General features: G+C 47.7%; 1 protein-coding gene across 2 annotated transcripts in view; it reads left to right on the top strand.

Annotated features, from left to right (window-relative positions):
• LOC139057368 (venom protease-like) overlaps positions 1-24,387 on the top strand; it is a 41,923-nt gene extending 17,536 nt beyond the window's left edge. The window contains exons 3-11 of one of the 2 annotated variants that reach the window (XM_070535412.1): positions 588-918; positions 9,843-10,046; positions 13,049-13,114; positions 14,199-14,468; positions 16,581-16,675; positions 19,944-20,050; positions 21,459-21,721; positions 22,552-22,724; positions 24,180-24,387. In XM_070535412.1, the coding sequence (XP_070391513.1) occupies positions 831-918; positions 9,843-10,046; positions 13,049-13,114; positions 14,199-14,468; positions 16,581-16,675; positions 19,944-20,050; positions 21,459-21,721; positions 22,552-22,724; positions 24,180-24,377 (1,464 nt within the window). In that variant the 5' untranslated portion in view covers positions 588-830 and the 3' untranslated portion in view covers positions 24,378-24,387. The remainder of the gene's footprint in view (positions 1-587; positions 919-9,842; positions 10,047-13,048; positions 13,115-14,198; positions 14,469-16,580; positions 16,676-19,943; positions 20,051-21,458; positions 21,722-22,551; positions 22,725-24,179) is intronic. The other variant, XM_070535413.1, reaches the window with a different exon arrangement.
• Positions 24,388-25,029: the final 642 nt, after the last annotated feature.

The following is a 25,029-nucleotide window of genomic DNA, read 5'->3' as shown; positions in this document are numbered from 1 at the left end:
CCCGCGGGCATTTGTACTCGAGCGACGAATTTTTGAGATCGTATGATTTTGAGACCACGCCTTATGTCCAAAGCACTCAATCAGCAAAGCGCGAATCGGTCCGTGTTGAGGTGCTAATTAGGAGCTAATACAGTCCCAGGTTACACTAACAGTATACCAGGTAGCGACGCCATAACAACGTTCAATGCGGAAGACAGTGGAAGAGTCGGACACATGGGCTGCACGAATGCCGCATTCACGTATACTATAATTGTTACGTTTTCTTTTTTCTACAGCGCTTTTGGCTAGCTAAACGTCCGCGTACAAAAGTGCACACAACTATGAATCTGCTCTGCGCAGTGAACAGGAAAACTTGGCGCGGACTCTTATTGCGGGATAATATATCATTGCTCCCGCTTCCACGTACACATGCGAATCGTCCGACGTCTCACCAGAAAACGCGTCAGTGGGGTCCTGCGCAAGAGCCCTCAACGGATGACGCAGACAAGTGAAGCTCCATGGCACCGTGCCACGCGAGAATATTGCACGCTTTTTGATCGGGTCCGTTTACTATTAATCCCTCCTTCTTTTTCGCCGGGATTCATCAGCGTGCAAGGGTGCGCGGTCGCCTGTTTATCGCCGGTGGTGATTGCCCATCGCCGATGCAAGTTTCCCGCTGAAAGCGCCGGGAGTGTCTCTCCGGGCGACCGGTTTGACGCACTCGGCTGCGGCGACAAGCAGCAGCAGCAGCAGCGCGGTTCGCTTGGTCTCCCGCGGCGCCAACCGTACGTCGACCAACCGTACGTGCGAGCGCGCGCGTTCGCGCTATCTCCGAGTGTCCTGGTGTGATCATGCTGTTGACATCGCCAGCGAGAGCAGTGGCCGTGGCCGCCACGATGGTCTTGATCGGGCTAGCAACTGCAGACGCCGCGGTGAGAGGTGGGTGCCCCAGGACGACATTTGCACGACTATCACGATCCGCGCGCGTGTCCAGTGTGACGGCAACAGCTCGATGACTATGACGTCCCCGCTGCGGCCTCTGTGGAAGCGGCGTCGTTAGGACGGCGACGGTCGCCAGTGTTTCTGGGAACGCTCGGGACTGCTCGTTGCCGGATCCTATAGAATCTTTCTACGTTCGCATTCACATTCAAGCTTGTCGTATAAGAAACAAACATGGCACTGCTTCTTCATTTAACGCCGCCAATGGCTCTGAGCTGTCCGCTGTATATTTACGTACGTGCGCACGAAAACAGGTTAATTAATATTGGCCCGTATTTCTGTTCATTATTTTTCTTTCGCCCTGATATCCGCCACCTTCACTGTTCGCATTATCACCTGTTAAACAATAAGTGCGCGACGAACTAGGTTTTTGGACAAGCAAGATATTCCGATCGCGAGCCCACTTCGCTCTTCGGCTACATATATCATATAGGTGTTCGCCTTCATAAGGAACGTCCCCTATGGCTTAGATGACTTTGTTAAGGCATGACGCATGGTTGACGGACACAGCTCTCGAAGAAGGAACACGAGATTAAAAGGGTGAAAATTATACGAAGCACGTGGTATCACCGTCGTTATCATTATTTAATGGGCTTATTGACATCGGTCTGCAGGAATTGTTGCCATCAACGGAAGCTCCGCAAATATAATGAAGTCGCCGTCTACATAAACGAGTGCCATCCGATAAACACAACCACACGCTCAGAGCTACCGTGTTTAGCAGCTCCGTCTCATTGAGAACAAAAAGCGACTTCTGCAATGCATTCTTTTTTTTCGAATCATTTAGAATCAAATTTTTGAAATCAACTATAATATTTTCCAAGCACGCGTACTTCGATCTGGAACAGGGCTATTTAATAAGTAAACTCATTTCAAATATCCGAGCGCTCAAAACTGCTCAACTGCGCGTACTTGTGCAGTTCTTCCTAATCTTACCATCTGTACTCAGTAACGCTATGTCTTGTAGTCTTTGTCTTTAGTAAATTTAGTACGTAGTGTATTCATTCTTTACGGATAAACTAGTGTAGACGCTGTCAAAATCCATGACGTCACGACTATCTGCAGGTGCGTGAAGTTCAGGACGACTTCGCCACCTCTCATTTTTCGTTTTTACTGACTTACCCGGCGTATACTGAAATTCCCCTGATGGCAAGAATGGTTAATGTGCTATTGCAAAAGTTTAGTTTACTTATACAAGGGAACTTATGATCCCTCTTTAGTGTAACTTACATTCATTGCTGATAAAAAAAAATAAAGAGAAAGAGTGGTGCAACACGAAGGCATCTCTAGGGCCGCAAGCATTGTAAATTCCTTTTTCACCTCATCTCGCTAACCGCATTTCTGCTCTTTAACCGGGTGAACATGCAGCTGTTATATTTTAAACAGGGATGTGCTGTGTGACAAGTTCCAGCGAATATCCCGACCATGTACGTACTATGTATACTTCCCTACAACTATCGGCGAAGTAAAGAATACTGCTATAAGTACTGTTGTACTATGAGTACAAAATAAAACGGTACACGTGGTGTCTGTGTCTTCTCATTGTCCCGTTTGATTTTGTACTGATAACTTTGATCAAGACGTTAAGGGAGGGACGTAAGTTTCGATCCCGTTGTGGCGACATAACGTTCACAAGTCAGGGCCCGCAACTTTTATACGCCATTATCCCACATTTTCTTTTTCGCGCGTGTTGGTAAGCGTAATATTGCGCACGAAAACTAGACGGGTACCAGCCGGAGATTTCACACTTCAATGATTTGATAAGGGCTCCCGAAACACGAACTAGCAAACCGATAAAGCAGAGAAAAGAAACACAGACAACGAAGCGAATTAATTAAATTGTGGTATTTTGTGTGCCTAAACCACGATTTTATTATGAGGAGCGCCGTATTTGGGGACTATGAAATAATTATGACCATCTGCTGTTCTTCAACAGGTACTTAAATCTTAGTATACGAGTGTTTTTACATTTCGCCCCCGTCAATATGCGGCTGCCGCGTCCAGAATCTAACCAGTGCACCTAGAGTTCAGTTTATGAGTCCGTCTTTTTCGAAGCTTCCGAGCCTTTTTTGGTCACCTAGTGGTGTAAATTTGATATCATCGGATCCGTGAAGAAGAGAAGATTCAGCGGATACCTGATTTTGAGGTGGGCCACCCCTTTTTTGGACTTCATTCGAACTTTTGTGCTCATGCCACGCTGGCCGAGAGCTAGCGTCTGGTAGACCTAGCGTGGCATGGCAGCAATGCACGTTGAAGGGGACATGCTCCCGGCGGAGGACTTTACTGAAGACCTGGGATGGCGGACAGTGTCCAACCGAAAATCTAGAACTACGACGAGGCATGGATTGGGTGATGGCGGTTCGCCAAGTGAGATGCCTGAACGACGGGGCGCAGGTGAACGGCGCGGAGGCTCGGCAGTCAAGAATCGCATTGTGAAGGCGTCGCGCATGCCACCGATGCCACAAGAACACATCAAAATAGTCATTCGCCCACGGGGTGGACTGAATTTGGAGAAAGTTAGCTCTACAGCGGTGGGCAAGGCAATTGTAGAGGCGGCAGGCCTCGGTATTGAACAGGTTCGGGAAGATGTTATTTGCCCGAACTTTATGCAAAATATCTTGGTGGCTAGTACGCCAGAAAGGAGCAACGCTGAACGATATGTGAGACTCAAGTCAATCAGAGTGGCAGACAAAGATTTTGAAGTCAGTGCGTACGAGACGGCCCCACACACTACGTGTAAGGGGGTCATTCGCAATGTAGACATTATTGATGGCCCCGCGACACTTGAGCGGAACATTGTTAACGATCGCAATCCGCTGGCTATGGCGGTCAAACGAATCAAAAACACAGGATCCGTCATCATTGTTTTCGACGGGTTAAAGGTGCCAAATTTCGTCAGATATGGGCCAACTCTGGTACGGTGCTTCCTGTATCGAAAGCAGTTGGATGTATGTTATGTGTGTGGCAAGCTTGGACATCGGGCGGATGTCTGCCCAGCACCCGATTGTTTTGAATGCCGAGGATGCGGGACTCGGAACCCTGAAGAGGATCACAACTGTGTGCCTTGTTGCAAGCTTTGTGGCGGACGACACCTGACCGCGGATAAACAATGTAGACAACGATACCAGCTTCCCTACGTCGTGCGTGTTCGACGACAGGAGAGAGCCAGGGCGGAGCTAACGGCGGAACAGGAGGCAGCCGAGATGGTGCAGCTGGTGAGCGCCCGCCAACGCTCTAAGGGACGCTCGCGCTCTAGGAGCCGCTCCAGGTCGAGGCAGCGGCCATCTTCTGGGACTCGTACGACCAGGAGCCGATCCGTTTCTATGGAGGCGCGGGTGCGCTTTCCTGCAGCTGGTGGCGGCGGCGGCGCAGCTGGGAGCCAGACCACCTGGGCTGACAAGGTCAAGGGTGGCATCAGCGCCGGCCGAGCGCGCGAGCAGCGCCAGGAGCATGTGGATGGTAATAAGGATAGGGATAGGATTGCGCAATTGGAGAGAGAGAATCGTAGTTTAAAAGCAGCCATTGACGGGCTTATCAAAGAGATAGCTGAACTTAGGAACGGCTTACCTTCCGGTAACAGCGATAGCTTAAGACAGACTAGGAAACATGATGACTCGGTTGAGGTACCCAGGTCTGTGGAGGTCGCGGAACAGAACATGGCGGACGAAGAGACGCCTGCTCCGAAAAAGAGGGCCTTATCCTCGACCGTACGGATTCAGGGCAAAGTCGGTTCCGAGCTTAAAGCAATGATGGCGACATTGCAAGAAAGTGTAAATCAGATCATTAGTAGACTGGAGCGGATAGAAGAACAGGAAAATATCACGGATCAGAGATTAGGCAAAATTGAAATATATCTAAACGAGACAGTGGTCCCTGTTATGGAGCGGGAGTGCACTCGGCCGCTAGCCCAGCAGGGTAAGTCGCCGAGTGGACTTGAGCTCAAAACTAGTTCACCAAATTTCCGTGGTCAAGATGGCTCTATTAAATAGTTCATTTAGTATTTGGCAGTGGAATTGTAGGGGGTTCAATCATAAGAAGGCGTCTCTGCAGCAGTTTGTTAGAACGCATGGTGTCAAGCCTCAAGTTATCATGTTACAGGAAACACTGACGTCTAACGTGACCTTAACGAATTTCAAAACGGAAGTTAAGGATAATGAACAGGGCAGAGGACTCGCTACTCTCATTAATAGGAGGTTGGCGTATATTAGACATGATCTTCACATGGCAGATTGCAAGATTGAATATATTATGGTGGAAGTAATCTTAGGTCGGCAAAGATCATGTCAGAGGAGCGTTTACCTGCTAAACCTGTACAGTAGCCCCGGGACACGAAGCAGAGTTTCAAATCTCTCTTGACCAAGGCAACCAATCTGGCTAAGGATGCACCGTTGCTTATTGGAGGGGACTTCAATGCACCATATCATGTGTGGAAGTATGCTTATAGCACTATTAGGGGGAGAGACTATGGCAGCAGGCACTAGACTTGAATTTAACTCTGATTACAGACCCCTCGTATCCCACCAGATGTGGCACGTCGACATGTAGAGATTCGACACCTGATCTCACTTTTGTTCGGGGGGTGGTGGATTCGTCCTGGTCCAATTCTAATATAGATTTTGGTAGCGATCATTACATACTTATGATTACTTTGGTAGTGGCTAATAAAAAGGAGCGCACATTCAGGATGGTTGACTGGGATGCATTTAGGAAAAGAAGAGAGCAGAGAATCGATGATGAGGGAAATGAGTTGACCTTGGAACAGTGGACTAGTCAGCTTAAAAGTGACGTTGAGGCGTCCACTAAAGAGGTTAAGACCGATATTGACACGGAACACATGGATAGTCGCCTGGCACATTTGTTGGAAGCAAAGCAGTCGATGTTAGCGCGATGGAAGGGTCAGAGATTAAATAGAAGGCTTAGAAAGCGTATAGCAGTGGTTAATCAGGAAATTGAAGACCATTGTCGGGTACTGTGCAAGCAGCAATGGGATGAAGTGTGCAATTCTATTGATGGTCGCATTAAGAGGGGAGGCGCCTGGAGTTTGCTCAGACATTTACTAGATGAGACAAACACTAAGTCTAATCAGAGGACTATGATAGGTAAGCTGGTCCATCAGGCGTGTCGGGACTCCACGGAGCAGGAGTTGCTAAAGGATTTGGCTCAGAGATACCTTCCGTTGGAGACCTGGCACGATACACCTGATGTGGTTTTGGAATATAGTGGAGACGAAAATGCAGCTATGGACGCGGAATTTACTGAAAGTGATATAAGGATGGCGCTGCAGAATCTTAATGGTCGATCGGCATCAGGGCCGGATGGCATTACGAATAAAATGCTGCGGAATTTAGACGATGGGTCAATTGAGTTCCTTACGCGGCAGATCAATTGCCTATGGAAGGAAGGCTCTTTCCCGGAAGAGTGGAAACTGGCAGCTACTGTTCTGATACCCAAACCGGGGAAGGCCATAGGGCTTGAAAATCTCAGACCCATTTCCCTGACGTCGTGTTTGGGAAAAGTCGCTGAGCATGCCATTTTAAATAGGCTAACGCGTTATGTTGAGGGCAATGGGGTCTTTCCGCACTCGATGATAGGATTTCGGCCCGGCCTCTCGACTCAGGATGCTATGATCAGGATTAAGCATCAGATCCTTGACCGGCGAACAAGGGATACTAAGGCACTAATTGGACTTGATGTGGAAAAAGCTTTCGATAAAATCCGACATTCTTTCATTATACGGGTGCTATCGGACTTGAATTTGGGGCAGCGGCTTTTCAATTTTGTCAAGGCTTTCCTTACGGATAGAAAGACATGTCTCAGGTTTGGGGAGATAAAATCGGAAGTCGTTAAATTGGGTTGCTGTGGTACTCCGCAGGGATCCGTACTCTCGCCTATGTTATTCAATCTGGCGATGTCGAAGTTGGCTAATAGACTGGACACTGTCCAGGATATTGGCTATTCTATCTACGCGGATGACATTACTATATGGAGTGTCGGTGGTAGTGATGGAGAGCTTGAGGCTAGGCTGCAGCAGGTGGTAACGCTTACGGAGGAGTATCTGGGTCTCATGGGGCTCAAGTGCTCCTCTAAAAAGTCGGAGTTGTTGATCTTCAAATCTAAGAAGCTAGGTCGTAGGCCGAGGGGTTGGGTACCGGACGTTGAGCCTTGCATTAGAATTCATACTAGGGAAGGGTCGGTGATACCCAAAGTTGAAGCAATCAGGGTCCTGGGTTTTGTACTTGAAGCGAACGGATCGAACATTAGAACCATTCAGCGTATTACCAAGAAAACGGAGGAGGCCATAAGACTTATAAGAAGGATCTCTAATAGGCATAGGCGTTTAGGAGAAGAAGGTGCAATGCGCTTAGTTCACGCATTTATTATGTGTCATTTCTCGTATGTGGCAGCTATGCTAAATTGGAATAGGGGGGAGAAAAATAAATTGGATGCATTAATCAGAAAAGCCATCAAGGCTGCGCTTGGTCTGCCTATGACTACGTCAAACGATATGTTGTTACGACTGGGTTTGCATAATACTTTAGATGAAATTGCTGAGGCTCAACGTTCCGCACAGAGGGAGCGGTTGCTAGGTACACCGCCGGGTAGGTATATATTAGAGTCAATTGAAGAATCGGTGGCTGTGTCGCACGATAGGGTGCCCCTACACGAGTTGAACGTGAACCTTAGGGCAAATATCATGGTTCGTCCATTTCCGCGGAATGTGCACCCCGTGCACAATGTAGGGAGGCGGGTCGCGAGAGCTAGGGCTTTGTTACGAGAGGCAAAGGATCAGGAGGAGGAGTCTGCGTTTGTTGACGCCGCATGGATTAATGGTAAAAATGCTTATTCGGTGGTGGTAGTAGATGGCAAAGGGAGCGTTAGAAATGCTGCTTCCATTTATACCAAAGATCCAGGGGTTGCTGAACAGGTGGCTATTGCTCTAGCACTAATTGATTCTAGAAGAGTTTTGGTGTTTAGCGACTCGCGATCTGCGATTACAGCCTTCTCGAGAGGACTTGTTGCGGAACCGGCTAACAGACTGCTGCAGGGTAGGGATATCACTTCGCATACCGTTACTTGGTTCCCGGCGCACATGGGGACAGTGGAGGGAGCCCCGCGTAACCTCAACGAGGTGGCGCACAGGGAGGCACGAGGATTAGTGTGCCGTGTACTCCCTGAAGGGGCTGGATCTCCCGCTCCTGAGTACAGGGACCAACTGTTAACCTACAACGAAATCACCAAGCACTATTACTTAGGGCGCAGGGCATTCCCGTTGCCACATCCTAAATTAAATAGGCCGCAGGCGGTTACATTAAGGCTACTGCAGACACGGACGTACCCTAACCCTGTCATCATGAATAAAATTAATCCGGACTGCGGGGTTTCAGTCTATTGTAGTAAGTGTGGGGGTTTGCTCGATTTACAACACATGCTGTGGTGCTGCTTGGCGTTGGCCGGTGATGGTTCTCGAGGTGAACAGTGGTGGCAGCGAATGCTGCACAGTGAAGTGCTGGCGGACCAGCTCAGGGCTGTCCAGAGGGCCCGTGTGATAGCAGAGGGGCTCGGCCTCTCTGTACCGACGTGGGAGTGGCCCGCATCAGTCCCAGACTGATCCCTCAGGACCTCAATAAAGTTCTTCATACCATACCATACCTAGAGTTCAGTAGCGCCACACCACAGCCTCTGGGCTACAGCGGCTGGTAGAGAAGCAAGCATAATTGTGCATAAAAAGGAAGCAATGACAATCGAATGAAGAATCAATCAATCAATCAATCAATCAATCAATCAATCAATCAATCAATCAATCAATCAATCAATCAATCAATCAATCAATCAATCAATCAATCAATCAATCTTGTTTCTTACATATAGATTACAATATATATTATATAGCTTATGGCCCAGAAAGCTTTAGAATGTTGTAATGGCAGATCACTCAGATTTAACGGCACAGAACAACCACTATATAGAAGTCACGCATTATGCGGCAACTTCAACAGATGCCATGTGCGAAAAAGAAAAAGAAAAGCGGTAGTGACGCAAAAGTTACGTCTCCTGGCTCGTGAACTCAAGGTCTCTGGCTCGAACCCAAATAACGTCTCCCTCTTCACGTCGCCGAGAGTTACGGCAAAGTACGTGCCGGCGCCCCATTGAAGAGTACAACAGGATGCGTAAAGCACAGTCCTTGCTGACGAAGGGTATGCTCCAGGAAGCACTTCCTCTCTAATAAAATCCTGCGGCATGCTAAAATTAAATGTTCTATAGCTTTATTTTTATTGCTAAAATGACCCTGTGGGGATGGAGCCGAAGAATAGCTGTGCAAATGAATGTTAGGTGGCGTACTCTACTCGAAAGCATAGAGTTGGAGAGATGCTTCTCAAGCGTCTACTCTAACATTTCAGCGCATTCGTTTATTAACTTCCACGTCGATGCCCATTTTATCATGTGGGCACCGCAAGTACGCTCTTATTATCGGTGCTCTCCTTACAATATCTGGCTTATTCAGGTGATCGTCTGCGCAGCAGTACCTGCACGGAGTTGAGAGCAGTGCTGTAGAACCATACCTATATACTAGACTGACAATTTCTCCCCCTATTTCCTTACGCTTAGAAAAGGGTTTATATCTCCATCTTTGCAGTAGTTGCGACCAGAGTCATTAAAGCGCTGCGTGACCGTTATAGTCGAGGACTGGTAGTGTCCTGCAGTCGGCGTTGTTGATCGAACAGTCTGAACAATTTCGAATAGAGACACGTTTATGAATACGGAATCACACTCTTTTTTTATTTTACTCAATAAGTAGATTGAGGGCATGTTATTCCCGTAGAGACACTGAATCGCTGCTACATGGCTGTTGTGAACGTCTGCAGTGAGGAGGGAGTCGTGTCGAGCGCGGCACCTCGTCCGGGTCGACGAGACGACGGACGGTCGATGCATGCCCTTGCACGAGTGCCTACAGTCGCTGAAGGATGTGGGCAGACTCAAGTTCCCCTTGTTCTGCGGCGTGCGCGGCCTGCTACCCGTCGTGTGCTGCCCCAACAAGGACCCACCTCCAACGCCTGCCCCTGCACCAGGTTTGTGTCCGAAACGTCGTGCACATGCTGATCACCAGCCGGTGCCCATGCAGTTACTATTATTTCGTCATCGCTAGAGCATTGTCGCTGAACAGAGGTCGAACGCGTTTTAAGGAATTACAGATGCTCTCTTTCTAAGGCAAATATCCAGTGCAGTATGCGTTGACGGTGGCCACCCATTGCCGACGAGTGTCTTCTGGTGTAATCCCACGAGCAATAGGGGACACCCAAACACATGCATATTAGAATCGTTTTCAGTCAATCCCGACAACGCCGGCAAATACTTATGCCGTTGCGATACTTCCAAGCGTGACACAACTGACCCGAGAAACGACGCAAATACCCTCGATGGTGCACTCACAGTTGCCAATACAGCCAGGCCTTTTTGCTGCACACACAAAGAGATGATGGAGCGAAATGATGCGTGGGCTTGTCGTCGTAGTGTTGTTGTCAAGCGTAGAGGTTCGTTGGTGCAAGCTACTACGACTTCAAGCAGCGTGGAGGCCTTACTAGGCGCAAGCACCAGCAAAGTCTGCCCCTTCTTCCTCGCACTTCAATCACGTCTCTTACGCTGTCTTTTTTTCGTGTAAGTATTATTGAAAAAGTTACCTAACTTTGATGCTGTAGGATACTAAAGACGGTACTATAGGTCAAGCTAAAGAGTTATATACTATTCCAAAACGTCGAAATTGTTGCTTTTACAGAGAACGTACCTTTATTAAGTGTGAGAATGACCTAAACAGCTCCAAATGGCGCTTCATATTTTGAATGTAATCACCTGATAGTACTTAGTAAACCACCGATATTAAGAATAGAGATAACCACATTGCATTTGTGCACGAATGCAACGCCTTCTTAGCCATATCTTTAAAACTTTCGGTGAAAGAACACATGCTTATGATTAATTCCCACATTCCATCGCTGCGAAAGTTGCGATATGAGAGAGCATGGAACCTCCACTGCAGTGTACGGCCTTCCGACTCATCGAGAGCTGTAGCGCACGAAATAACTTCCGAGATCTGCAGTGCTGCATCGATGCGTGGATGAGTTTTCTAGGCCAACATGCTTTGAACAAGAGATGGTGCTGCTATTCAGTTGCAATTTTCACAGATTTTGCTACAGAACAAGCGTCAAGAGTTCTTGAGACCGTAATTATTGCACTGCTTTTAGCATGTTTCCTTTTATTAATTCATTAACTTACTCGCGGCTATGTTCTTCTTGCGTTCATTGTCACCAGTTAGGATATAAATATCGCTGTATTTGGTCGAAAGAGTGGAAACACTTAATTTTTATTTTCTGTTTCGCAAACAGCCTTTTTACCTGTATTTAGAAACTGCGAACACTGCCGCAAATATGCATTATGCTCCACGGAAAGACATACTATAGTCCTTGCAGAATAAGGTAGTGACAGTGCTTTCTACATATTTTTGGAACATATTATGTAGAACAATCAAGGAAGATTTACCGCTTACGTACCTATCATCTACCGGCCGTTGTAAACAAAACCGCCACTCTGCTGTTTTTATTAGTATACCGTTGTGACTGGAAAAGGCAGAGAGGTCGGCCGGAAAGTGGAGTTTCTGGCTTGCTACTCTGCGCAAGAGAAGGGGAAGAAGATAAGAAAGGTGGTCACAATGGGAGATGATGATGGGAGAAGCGCGATGAAAGAACACATCGCATAAGTGCTACCATCACAAGCGTGAGTCCAGGCCCGTGTCGCCTAAGAAACGTGAAAAGGCACGCATTGCCTCTATCGTCTGCCAACTCTCCGGCCGTGCGCCTAGTAGGAGGTCCTCCGATAGTGATCTGTTGTCTAAATGCCTTAAGTAGCTGCCAGTGTCAGTCTTTCGCGCGCACACGCAGGGCACACCACGAGCACATGACCTGTAGTCTCAACAACGCCACACACTGAACAGTCCGGGGAGTCCGCCGGTCCAATCTTCTGCAAGTATCTGCGCGTGAAAGCGACGCTTAAACGTAGTCTGTGTATCATTAAGGCACGAGGGCGTGGAATTCCACGCGGTACAGAAACATTCATAGCGAGATCCAGCCTTTTAAGGCGGACGCTGCGAGGGTCTGGTTGGGCCCAGTGTCTTCTCGTCGCACTCATTAACTCCGACAGGAGGCACGTGATGTCCGGTCTAGGAAATGGCACAACAGTTCGAGGGCTATTTCTGAGGGCGCGCCTTGCTTCAGCATCGGCCGCCTCATTACCATTGAGCCGACAGTGTCCCGCGGGGTCCATTTGAACACGTACTATTCGGTGGTCTTTTTGTTGGGCGCATGAAAGGAGCTCAGTGATCTGCAGCGCCAGAGCCTGATAGGCGGTGTCGCGCAGGAAGTATCCCAAAATTTTCAGCGCGGGTTTCGAGTCCGCGAAGATGCAGCACTCTTCAGGTCATTCCCCGCAGATGTGGCGAATCGCTTCCCGAATCGCCACAAGCTCTGCAGCGGTCTATAGACTTATGGCCTAAAAAAAAACTTCGAGTCGTCTGCTGGGCGGGTATCACCACAGCTGCTGTCGATGGCTTTGGTGACGCGGATCCGTCAGTGTACACATGAACATAGGTCTGGTATTCTGACCAGATGTATGCCAGAGCAAGTTGCTGCAGTCCGATAACGGAAACTAATGATTTCCTTAGTATGCCGCGGACATGCAGGCACACTGAGGGTTGAACCACAACCCACGTTGCTTTGACGAGGTGATATGGAAGGGCCTTGCCTGATGTTGTGTGGGGTAGATGGCAGCGGAGTGCATTTGTGAAACTGCTGTATGGCCGCTCATGCAGCATCGTCACCAATGGATGGCGATGGTGTTATGTGAGTAAGCGCAAATGCATACGAAGTGGTTCGTGGGACATGTATACCGATAATGGGCAGACGCGATTTTCCTCAATTGCGCTTTTATTGGAGGTATGCCGTGGCTGAAGGTTGCCGAAAAGGAAACGTTCTGAATAGCTACGTATTGTTGCCCCAGTGTACAACTTATATACTGCATGCAGCAACTCCTCCGCCACCGGTGCCAACTCCAGACCGTTCGCAACCAGTCGTCGGAGAACCGCCTGCAGGTATCGTGCCAACTGTTTATTTTACAGAACTTTGTTTCGTGAAATTATGGAATGAGCACGCAAAAAAAGACGTTGAAGAAAGGTGCAACAGTAAATGCTTCCGAAATCGAATGTTGCTCACCCCCGCCCCCCCCCCCCTCCCCCGTTTAACCTAACGGTATGAAATTACTACTAGTGAAACAATACAATGTTTGTCTCCTAAAAAATTCTACAGATTATAGTTAACCGGCAGAGTGCTTGCTTATGCCCTTTTGAGAGACAACACAGTTGAACCCTCTATTGTTCACAGATATCACGTACTACATTTCAAAGGAAGTGCGCTCGTATTATTTACCCGTTCATTTAAGCCACATTCATATAAAATATATAAGAACGAGGTCGAATTCACAAAGCTTTTTGTTCGTAAGTGAACTTTGACATTGTATGGTCGCCTTCGATCGCTAATAGTATGCTCGTCCCTCGCCGATGCGCGTTGTCGTCGATAGCAATAATATATGTATGTGCTTTCTTCTAAACGTAGAACTTCTATTAAGAATCACTCTCTAAACGTAGCGCTCTCACTTCTGATGGTTATACGATTCAGCACGTTAAACTGACTAGAAGTAACACTAACGCGCCCTTTACTTGCCGATAATACATTAAACTCATACATCAGTATGCAGTGGAAAAACGGTTAGCTAAACTTAACTGCGGTGCATTTTGAATACGCGGTAAACGTTCCTTTCGAACACTTTCGTCAAGTTAAACTTCGTATCTCAAGATTCAAAATTTCTCGTTTGAACTGTTAACCCGATAGAAAGGCAATCGATAACACGGCAGGTTCATGCGTACACATCAATCAGTGCGTGCAGTGTCATCTCCCCGAGCATGGGAGTGCATGCATGCGCGAGCCCTACGAAGTGTGCCTGCGCGTGCAAATTCTACCTTGCGCGACAACGGAAGGAACTCTGTCTGATAGTGCGAAATGTGAACCAGACAGCTGCAGCTGACTTCTCGCAGATATTTGTCGACAACCTCGGATTCTTGCATGATTCGCAGTGCATGCTGCCCGTTTGTCACAGTTTGGCGAAACTGGCCGCTGCAGGGACTCCGTGCACGGTGGCCGAGTCCGGTCAGCCGGGCGTGTGCGTTCCCCTGGACAGCTGCGGCCCACTGCAGGAGCAGGTTCGCCAGAAGAAGTTCCCGTCGCTGTGCGACCTGAAAGAGGGCGTCGCGTACGCCTGCTGCCCACGAGCCCAACCGCCGAGCCGGATGGTGATGGCCACGCCCATTGCGCCCACGCCCATTCCGCCCACGCGACCCCCTCTGGACAGAGCCTTAAAGATCGCCGGACTCAAGTACGAGAACGGAAAATGTACGTCTCGGAAAAGGACGACGGGGAGACGTGGTCGCTAGAGCACTGCATGCCTGAGTGACTGGAAAAGGATTAACGTCGCTCTTCGAACGGGTGGGCGTGATGCCCTTTCATCAGGCAGTTGCTTGCTTGGTTCTCCTCATTCTCCCTTGCGTAGTGTTATAGGCAAAAAATAATAAATAAATAAATAAGGAAGCAAATGAAACAACGACACTTAAGCAGACATTCAGACTATTTGGTGTCGTATGACAGGTGGACCATAGCGCATTGGGCAAGGGACCAGCGCAGAAACAAGGGTCTCGTTTCTGAGGTTGTCCATGTATAGTCTAATAATGAGTTGCAATTCACCTTTCGAACAACCACAACATCATCTCATAGCAACATCAGTACTGCGAGGGATGCCATAATGCAGGTCTTCGGAATAATCTTGGGCCGGTATTTTGTAGCGATGCCTTTTCCGATTCTATGCCTTTTCAGGCTTGTCGCGCTTGGCCAGTGGTCAGAGCGACGGTCTGCCCACATTATCAACGGGATCAGGCGGCCGTGTGTGGTGGATGATAAGAACAGCACAGAATAAGGCATAAGGCATCGCTACAAAATAGCGGCCTTGATCACCTAGGGTCCTTTGCGTGCACCTATAGGTATTAGTACACGATCGCTTTTTGATGAAGTCACCATCCTATAGTGTGGTCGTCACAGCTGGGCATTGTTGTGCCATTACCACAAGCCCGGATTCCGAATCTGCAAGATGCGGAATCTATCCTGCGAGCGCCATAATTCTCCCTTCACAAGACAAGATGCTGCGCCGTCGTGCGGGAGAAGCCTCGGCGAGCAGCGTGTTTAGACGTGTCCGCGTGTGCCAGACGGCCCGGCGCCGCACCTCCCTTGCCTGGAGGTCACCGCGCGCGCGAACTTTGAACCGGGTGGCCAGCGCGGTCGCTGGTTGGACCCCTCGGACGACCGTCGTGTGCTGACTTTGTATTGGGCCGTTTGAGTGACAATGGGCCTCGGGGATTATAAAAGCAGCGACACGCCGCTCGAAAACAGGATCTGCCGACCCCACCGGGAGAGAGTGTCGCTCCCGACTGGGGTGAGATGTGTAACGCGTTTTCGCCGGACGTCGTCGTGCGAGAACAGTCGCGTTTGTTGTGAGCACTCGGCCCCAGTGCCGACCCGTTCATGTCCTGTACGATAACCTGTATATAATGTATAAAGTCCCTTTTGTTATTCTCATCGACGCCAGGCTCGGAGTCATCGCTACCAACGCTCTGTCACGAAACGGGTGACGAGCGCTACGGGACCACAAAGCCGTAATCGTGGTGCAGCGGTACAAGTTCATAACAGCATCGAGCCCGCGACCTCATGCTTAGCTGTATAGAACGCAATAGCTCACGAACCATTGCTTTGGGTAGAGGCTGAATAGAGCGCAGCAAAATAGAACTCTTCTTACTAAATGAATAGTGACTACATCGGCGAAAGGTTAATAACGGACAAATTTACTGATTGCATCTAACGGCTTTGAGTGACGCTGCATGGTGGAAGGCTACGAAATAATCGTGGTCCTGTGGAGCATTTGAAAGCGCACCGTAATCTCAGTCTTCAGATTCTCTTTCATGAGGAAACCATATGAAATGAGACTGAAATGGGTTGCGGGTTTCGAACTCGCGACCTTGTGCTGAAGCGAGCACATAGGTTATAGCCGCCACGGCGCATGCATGACAAGGAAATGTGCATGGGGAAACACCTTTCCGAACTTTGTCTTCAAAAAAAAAAGAAAGAAAAGACGGAGCAGGGAGAAAGAAGAGACAAGCCTAAAAGCCTAATTAAACGAAGCAAGAGAGACAACTAATGATCTCAACGCAGTTGTATAAAATGCCTACTGATATATTCGCAAAATACGGCGTCAACAGCGGGACGCTTGCATGAACCAAGTTTGCTGACGGTATCGCAACCTATAGTGTAAACTTCGATATAATACGTTCAACTAAATATCGTAGGAGGAAGAGCTTGCAACCTGACGCAATCAAGTCCCTGCAGTGAGGAACTGCACACTGTCATCAGAACATATATCGTCTGCTCGGGATTCTCTGTTTTTGCTTTTACTTTTTTCAGACTGTGGCAAGACTCCTAGTAAACCTGGTCACATCGACTTCAGACCAGTCGTGAAAGGTGGGAAGGACGCAGAGCTTGGTTCCTATCCCTTTATGGTAAGCAGTTGCTGCAACAGAAGCTAAAGCACATTCCAAGTTTTGGGAATGGGCCACTCCATATTATATTAAAGGATATCTGCTAGCGGCAAAGATGATCCTGCACTGTATGTATTTTATTTATATCTGTTGTCTCTATATATAATTTCAAAACACATCGCGTTTACGGGGCGAAGCAAACTACCATGCCGTCATGATAGCGGTATATGTTTACAGTAAATCTCACGTTACATCGTGTGTTGCGTTATATCTGGACCGATAACTAAAACGTGTGTCAGGATCAGTACAGGTAAAGTATGAATATTACGATAGTCGATATTGCAATAACAACGGATTGCTGAAAAATAAACAGCGGAGGCCGAAGCGGACGATTATTAAATGTTGCTTCATTTAACGTGCTCACAAAAACATAATTTCAGTATTCAATCACATATGATTTAGAGTCCCATAAACCGAAACTACGATTCATTCCTTACAAAGCACCTCTGCAAGCCTTTTTCATATACGATGAAGGCGGCAGTAGTGAGGAAAAGTGTCTGAGATTGCTTAGGAGGCTGTCACGCAGTGCCGTAACTGATGTAGTCGTCAGTTCAACGGAATGACGTCTGTTCGGGTGGAAGCATCGTTATAAAGATAGGGTTAGGATAATGCAATTAGCGATTCTTTTCCAATTCTATTCTTTCTCGCGCTTGATCAGTGGTCCGAACGGGACTCGCGCCCACGTTGTTATCATCGAAGTCGGCAGGCCATGGATGGTGGAGGATATGAAACCAATATAACCGAGCGAACGGAACCCTTACATTGCACCGGTTCAGGTAACAGAGCAACTTCAAAACGCAATCACATTTTAGGGTGTACAGAGAGTCGTTCCTGGTGATCACGGTATCTGAACAAACAGGAGAAACAAGTGTGTTTGTTTGTTTGTATATCAATCAATGACGTGCTTTACAAATGGGATTCGAACAAACAAGCAAAATAAGTAAACTTGTTTCGACGTTATTCAAGGGCGTGCCTTTACAGACACTGTAAAGCTTGCCGTCAATGTAAAAGATTAGGGGCCTCACTTCAGTAGGTGTTTACTTTCACTTGCACTCTCAACACTCTTAAAACAGCTGCGCCTTTTGGGGTGTATGTTTGTCCCACAGCAATACTCGTCATATGTCTTGCTTGCGTTTCCTTTCTTGAAAACGCTGGGCTCGCTACTTTCCTGTCGAGAATGCTGTGCCATGCTGATAACGCGCATGCCACTCGTCACTTCGAAGTAGGGCTCACAGCATTAAAGGAAGGAAATACCGGCAAGACTGATGACGATTATTGTTGTGGGACAAGATACGGCCCAAAGGGCCGAAATTTCTTTAAGAGTGAAAAACGTTTGCACCCTTCTAGGCATATCTTGTCCCGTAACAGTAATCTTCACTTTTATTGCTTGCGTTTCCTTTCTTGAAAACTCTGCACTCGCTGCTTACCTGTCAAGAATGCTATGTCACGCTGACAACGCGCATGTCATTCATGATGTGCAAGTACTGGGCGCGCAGCGCAGCCTCAAAGAATGAAAAAAGCACGCAAGGTAGATGAAAATTATTGCTTGGAGAAAAGTCCCAAAGTATGCAAACATTTCATAGAGTGCGGTGAAAGTCTACAGGCTGCCCTAATACCACGCGCTGCTCTGCACTGTTCGCTTCCAGCTCCGCATGCTTACGTCGCTGATCTCCCCGCTAAGTAGCCTATTCGCTACGTTTACCCGGTTCCCCTCCACCTCCACAACAGCAGAGAAAGCACCATTTCTACGAGAAACATCCTTATTCCTGCTCTGTGTTTATGTGGCGATGCGGTTTGCGAGGCCGCCTTGCAAGTCGCACGTATACGTCAAGCACCTATGCCATGGGATGTCGCCTTCTCCTTTCGAGGTCACGCCGGCAGACGTCCGGTGACTGTCTTGGGTATAATGAAAACACCAGAAGTAAAACGCCGGTGGTTATATCTGTTTCGCAGGTGTGTTTCTTTTTTTCCCCGTAAGAGCTGTGCATGCAGACATGGGTGCAGCGCTCTCGACAGCGCAGGATTCCACGAACATCAAATGACCGAACGGCTCCGTTTCTGTACACGCAGAACTTTCACTTCGGCGTGTCTGTCTTGAGCAGGGCCTGTAGTGCCGTAATGCGGTTTTCCAGAAAAAGAAATGATGGTGCCAGGTTATTCCACTTTGGGTCCGCAAATGTTTCATGTCATCACTACAGGTTCTGCACTGTAACAAGCGTAGCACAATGTTTTATATCTTGGTATTTTCGATACAAAGCACAGCGTCTGTTGTGTCTGCTTTATTTCTCACGCTTTCCATGTGCAAGAGTGATGGAAACTTTTTTTCCCAGAAGCAGGGTCTCTCTGCTGCGGGCAATACAGCGTGTCGTGCGCTTTACCTTCTCGACGACCAGCTATAGAACAGCATGTTGCAGTATCAGCAGAGGTATACCAATCGGTAGTATTTGCCATGTCAGATATCCGCAGAAACAATGTATACAGGTGTCCCAGATCCCCTGAGTGTCGCATTGAGAAATTCCAGTTTCTAAGTACAAATTCATATAAAGTAATTAGTTTTGAACTGGAACATTACATCACGTGAAATATTCACCCCATTCATCAACAGCTTTGTTTTCATAGTGACAACAAAAATTCGTTTCTTTAGGCACGTATGACTATGACCAAAAACTTTCTTTTTCCAATTGCTTAAGGCGGATAGATAAGTTTTGCACCTAAGTGTTATTGAATCTGAGACTCTAATCGAAAACATCGCGAACATCGTGACATCTGTTGATCGCTTAACGACAGCAACAGGAGTTGAAGACGGCAGGCATAACTTCAGTTGCGATACCCATACAAAATGCTAGTGGAAATGTTTTATGACATATGCTGGTCAGCAACTTCAGTAGCATACTAGGTCAGAACGAATTGTGCCTGCTGTAGCTATGTAAGTTTAAGAATGGGATAAGTAATTGTGCCCATATTCCATCTTTATGTTACCAACTAGACATATAGAATACGCAGCAGTAGCTGGCACTGAGAAGCGAGGAGAGTGTACATGGGCGCGCAAGAGAACGAGTAGCCCTGTCTTTCTGATCACAAGATAAGTTTACCGGGGCAGTGTGCACTCTTACGGTGAGATTTTCGGATCGTTGTACTGATCCATTACTGCACCTGTTAAAATATTCTAGCGTCGTACTGCAAAAGAAGACCCGTCTGTGCCGAACATCTATGGTTTCTTGTTCCACAGGTGGCCGTATTCCGGGACAGTGTGAGGGTGCTGAACTTCTGGTGCGGAGGAACTTTAATTTTGGGATACGTGGTCCTATCGGCTGCTCACTGCTACTATGGCGACTTGTAAGTACCCTCATGTCCAACCAGTCCTCATTGAAGCTGTCTCTCTCTTTGCACATGTGCGGCGAATGAGTTGGTGCTGACGAAGTCTTTGAACGTTGGCTGATCACACTTTATTCCAGGTAGCAAGAAACAAAGAAAATAGTTTTGAAAAAATTTTACTCGGTATTACGCGATTCTAGTAAGAAAAATTCTAAAATAAAATCAATGACTGTATTGCGTCCAGAGTGACGTCAACACCCGCACACCACGCTCAGGCGTCGCTTCCGAATATATAATCTGGCGTTAAACATTTTTCTTTATTTTTCGCTTCCAATATGCAACTTAGTAACCCGTAAGCTTGAGAGAACTGTATAATATCTACATAGTGCATTTCATTTATCATTTTCTCTTCAGAAATAGCAGACGCAAGTTGCTTGGAGTACCGAAATTTTCAGTTACACCTCTCAGCTATTACTGGAACAAACAGTTGTTGGTCAAGAACCCCTCCATCGAGCGACTTTCAGTAGATACTAAGAGCGCGTGACGACGAAATTATGGACACGGGAGAGATTATTGAGCCCCAGGAATCATCGAGGATCGTGCAAGTGACTGTAATGCCAGCTATTGTAGTGATTGAAGTGGCTGCATGTCGACGCACGAACGGCGGATCATTATCATCTCTACCACCGCGCCGAACATTATGATCAACTTGAACCTAATTAAAGTGTGCCAGCGAATATTCTCTGAAAGGACCGGCTGAGCCCGTGGCCAATTAAGAGCAACACGTTCTTGGATTAAAATATACATACGCCCGGTTACAGCGTAAAGCGTCCAACTCATCGGCTGCTCGACAATTAACTTACTCGAGGAACGGCTGTCCTTCTCTGTCGATAAGTACTCGTAAAAACAGGGAACGTTCAAATAATTCAGGTCTAAATATTTATTTTCTCGACTGCGACCTCCACTCACGCATCGACATCTCTGGCACATTAGTTATCTTGAAACGCATACATATTAGCCTAGGAGTGTGGGCAATTGTGCTGCCAAAGTCCAGAAAGAAAAAGGAGGTGTCTTTTTTGGACGCCGTGAAAGGCCTGTATTCCTTGATAGTGACATGACTCAGGGCCACATAACGCGCGCTCAGCACCACCTGTAGCTTGTACACTAGCCTAATAAGCCAGTTTAAGACGGACAAGTTCACTCGAGCTACTTTTCTTTTTTTCTGGATCATGCAAACGTCCCGAGTGTCATTTTAAACTACCAGTGAAGTGCACTCCACTTTCCCTTGCCCCCAGTGTATAGGGTAGCGAACGGGACGCTCGTCCAGTTGTATACGACTCCTTGTATCCTTGCTTCCTCTCTTTCTCTCTGCTTGGCCCGTAGCCGACGCACTGTCATATTATCGTGACTTTTGTCCTTTTCAACGCAGGCGTGACACGCGATACGTTGTCCGCATCGGAGGCGTCAGCATATCGGACGCCAGCACCGAGCCCTTCGTGGAGCGCCAAGTGGAATCGGTTCACGTGCACCCGGACTTCGACGACCGGTTCCACTACAACGACGTGGCGCTTCTCTTCCTCAACCGATCGGCGCTGCAGCATATCAAGAAGCCGGTCGCCTGCCTGCCCGAGCCGGGCTCCGTGCCCGATTCGCAAGACCCCACCGTGCTCGGCTGGGGACACGACGATTTCGGTGAGCACGCACTTTGCGCTCAGCGTGTCCGGGGACTCGAGGGCGACAGTTTGGGCGAGTTGGTCTGCCATTATGTTTCTTTTTTATTGCTGCCCTCTCTTTATTCTTGTTTTGTCGTGTTTCCTTCATTCAATCTAAGTTGCCTTAATTATAAAAAACTCTAATAGAAATTATAAAAAAGGTCATCGTGACAAATGACGCTTCCCTGAGGAATTGAAAATACAGGCAATGAGCAACACCGCGACTTACTGCTGAGGGATATGTTTGGTTTGTGGCGCCTGATGTGTTAATAGTATAAACAAAATTCACTCGAAATCGAACCTTGACGATGACACCAAAGAAATGAGAACACAAAAAAATGACTTCTATACTTGTTTATTCACTATCACTGACGGGTTGTAGTGTGGTTTGTCACACATACTGTTGATATATACGCCGGGCAAGTTACCTCCTCAATCATGAAGGAATCTCCCAAACAACGTGAACCTTTACGCTACGCAGCATCTTGTCAGTTCAATCGTTTCTTTTGCGCATATACACATCATTTTCGGCTGTACTAGCGAGAACACTCTCTGCAGAGACGCCAGTCGAAACAGAGCTGCCTATGTATATCCAATGCCACTTCTACGTACTTCTCAGGTGCTGTTCATTCTGTTATATTACGCAACCGCAGCGGCTCTGCGAACGCCACTTTCTGAAATCAAGAAATTTACTGAATAGAAAATCGTCCTAGTTTAGTGTGCGCCAGCATGCTTTCTTGAGCAGTCCTGTTCTTAACGACCAAGAGCAGCGGCACCTACACATCTGACGGCTACGAAAACTGTGCGCAGGAGGAAGACTGCAGACGATTCTCCAGGAGGCCAGGATACCGCTCGTCGACAATCCGTCTTGTGAGCGCGCCTATATGAAGCTCGACTCATACGAGACCAAGTTTCCTCGCGGCGTCAACGACGACTTTCTATGTGCCGGGAACATCACGGATGGTGGTGTCGACGCCTGCCAGGTACGCTGCTAATGCTGTATCCTGTCAAACGTAACCCGCCACTCTGAAACACTCCGACTGGTCTAGGCGATACGAGATCCACGGATGTACGTATATACAGCGCAAAACGGATCAAAAGACAGAGCGCTATAACTAATCGTGTCGTCTCTCCCTTGCCTTCTTGTCTGTTTAGCGCTGCCTGCCAACGAAGCCTTAGGTTGGCTTTGAAATGAGACAAAGAAAAAAAATTCGCTTAACTCGACGTTAGAAAATTTATTTTTTCTATAATTTAGTCGTACTCTGCCAGCAAAGTTTCATTTATTGGCAGATAAACCACTCTTTACAATATATTGACCATTTAGAAAACAGAAGGCTGAACTTTAACCTTTAAGCATAGCGCCGGAATCGTGGTGACGTTGATGCTTCACAATTTCTCTAGCTTTTATTGCACAATTCTGACCCTTCCATAAAGTTAGGTCCCCGAATGTACGTGCAAAGCCCGCTGTAGGCTTGGCGTCATTTTAACACAGGCCAACTCTGAGAGGAAAAAAAAAAGTGACAAATGTCTCACAGTGCTTCTCTTGACACAATGTGATATACCCACCGCGGTGGCGTGGTGGCTTTGGTGTTCGGCTGCTAAGCCCGAGGGTGCGCGATCGAATCGCGGCTGCGGCGGCCGCAATTCGATGGGGGCCAAATGCAAATACACTCGTGCATTGGATGCACGATAAAGAACGCCAGGTAGTCAAATTTAATCCAGAGTCCCCCAATCGACGTTCCTTATTATAGTATCGAGGTTTTGGCTCGAAAAACCTTAGAATTTAATTCATTTTTTTACATTGTGACAGTCACTGAACGGATAAAACATTTGGCCGGTGATACACTAACGCACGTTTCTTATCACGCTCCGATGTACCACGATGCAACAATGCAACAACAGATTATTCGTGGGCAGCACTGTTGACCAATTTGTCGCGGTGCCAGAACACAGAACAAAATCGTCACCACCGTTTGCAAGCAATAATGTCGGCGGCCATGTCACGCCGCAGCAACTATACACTATTGCTACTAATCTCGACCTCCCCAGTTACGGCGTCTTGCACAGCCAGATTGTGTTTTCTGCACGTAAAGACCTATATAACTTAATTGATTACAATTATTACATGTTCTCGGGCTCCAAGAACGAAGTGGGCGGCGATAATCAAGCTGCATAATGACGTGTTTTGCTGACATCATTGACATGTATCTGCAGTCCAAAACATGAAACTGTCCTCACATATGTGTACTGTTGTCTCAAGGCAGCTGCGTTGGAAGCGATGCAGTAAGTAAAATAACCGTTGTGAGGACCGAACGGAGATTTGATTATGGAAAAATTCGATTACTTTTGACGGACGCACGTGAACAAGCCGCCGAACACACGTGGCTTTCATTTTCTTTCTGACCTACAGCGAACGTCTTTGTATATTTTCTTTGCAGCAAGATTCGGGTGGACCGCTGGTGGTGAACTCTACCCGGGACGGGCGCAATTTCTTCGAAACTATCGGCATCGTCTCGTTCGGCGTCGGTTGCGGGTCCGCCGCCTACCCTGGCGTCTACACGAGAGTCTCAAAATACGTGGACTGGATACTCAACGTCATGGCAGACGTCATACCGGACAAACAAATATACATTTAATTTAATAAAACTGTGGCGCCCTAGTTGTACATAAGAAAAGTACCGTCTCCGTTTTTTTTTTAAATTCCCCTCTGTCTCACACCACTTCACCTTACTGCTCTAACCATTGGCCACGAACGCGCCCAAATTCTCGCGGCCTAAGTCATGCGAACTTTGCAGCGGGTATTTGACTCGTACATGGTGTCTACTACGTCCTTCCTGTAGAGCAATACGACCCTGAAAGACAGCTAGGTGGTCCGTGTTCAACGCTGGAAATATACGGTATATGTATGGGCATGCGAGCAGCACTCGTTGCACTATGCCTCATGCGCAACTTTCCTTCACTCCACAGATTTTGCTGATGCTGGCCCTTCCTTCTTCTTCTGCGCTCATCCACATCTGCCCTACTGTGGGCGCGTGCGTTGATGCTGTCCAAGATCGTAAAGAACCCGTCACCCACACGTGTGGTCTCCTTAACTTCCGTCCTTCCTGGATCTACCGCTAGACGGACACCCCATCGGTTCTAGGACGACGGCACCGCCTGATTTACCACCCTTTCACAGCCCCTTCAAAAGCAGCTTGCTGATTAGCTACTCCTTCAGTGGGAATGCGAGCAGCACTCGTAGCGCTATATGCCTCATGTGCAACTTTTGCTTGCTCCACAAGTGCGTAA

This window comes from Dermacentor albipictus, chromosome 3 (genome assembly GCF_038994185.2).
Source record: "Dermacentor albipictus isolate Rhodes 1998 colony chromosome 3, USDA_Dalb.pri_finalv2, whole genome shotgun sequence".
In the NCBI taxonomy this organism is placed as follows: domain Eukaryota; kingdom Metazoa; phylum Arthropoda; class Arachnida; order Ixodida; family Ixodidae; genus Dermacentor; species Dermacentor albipictus.
Note: the sequence above shows the minus strand (reverse complement) of the source record. Positions and strands in the feature narration are given on the sequence as shown.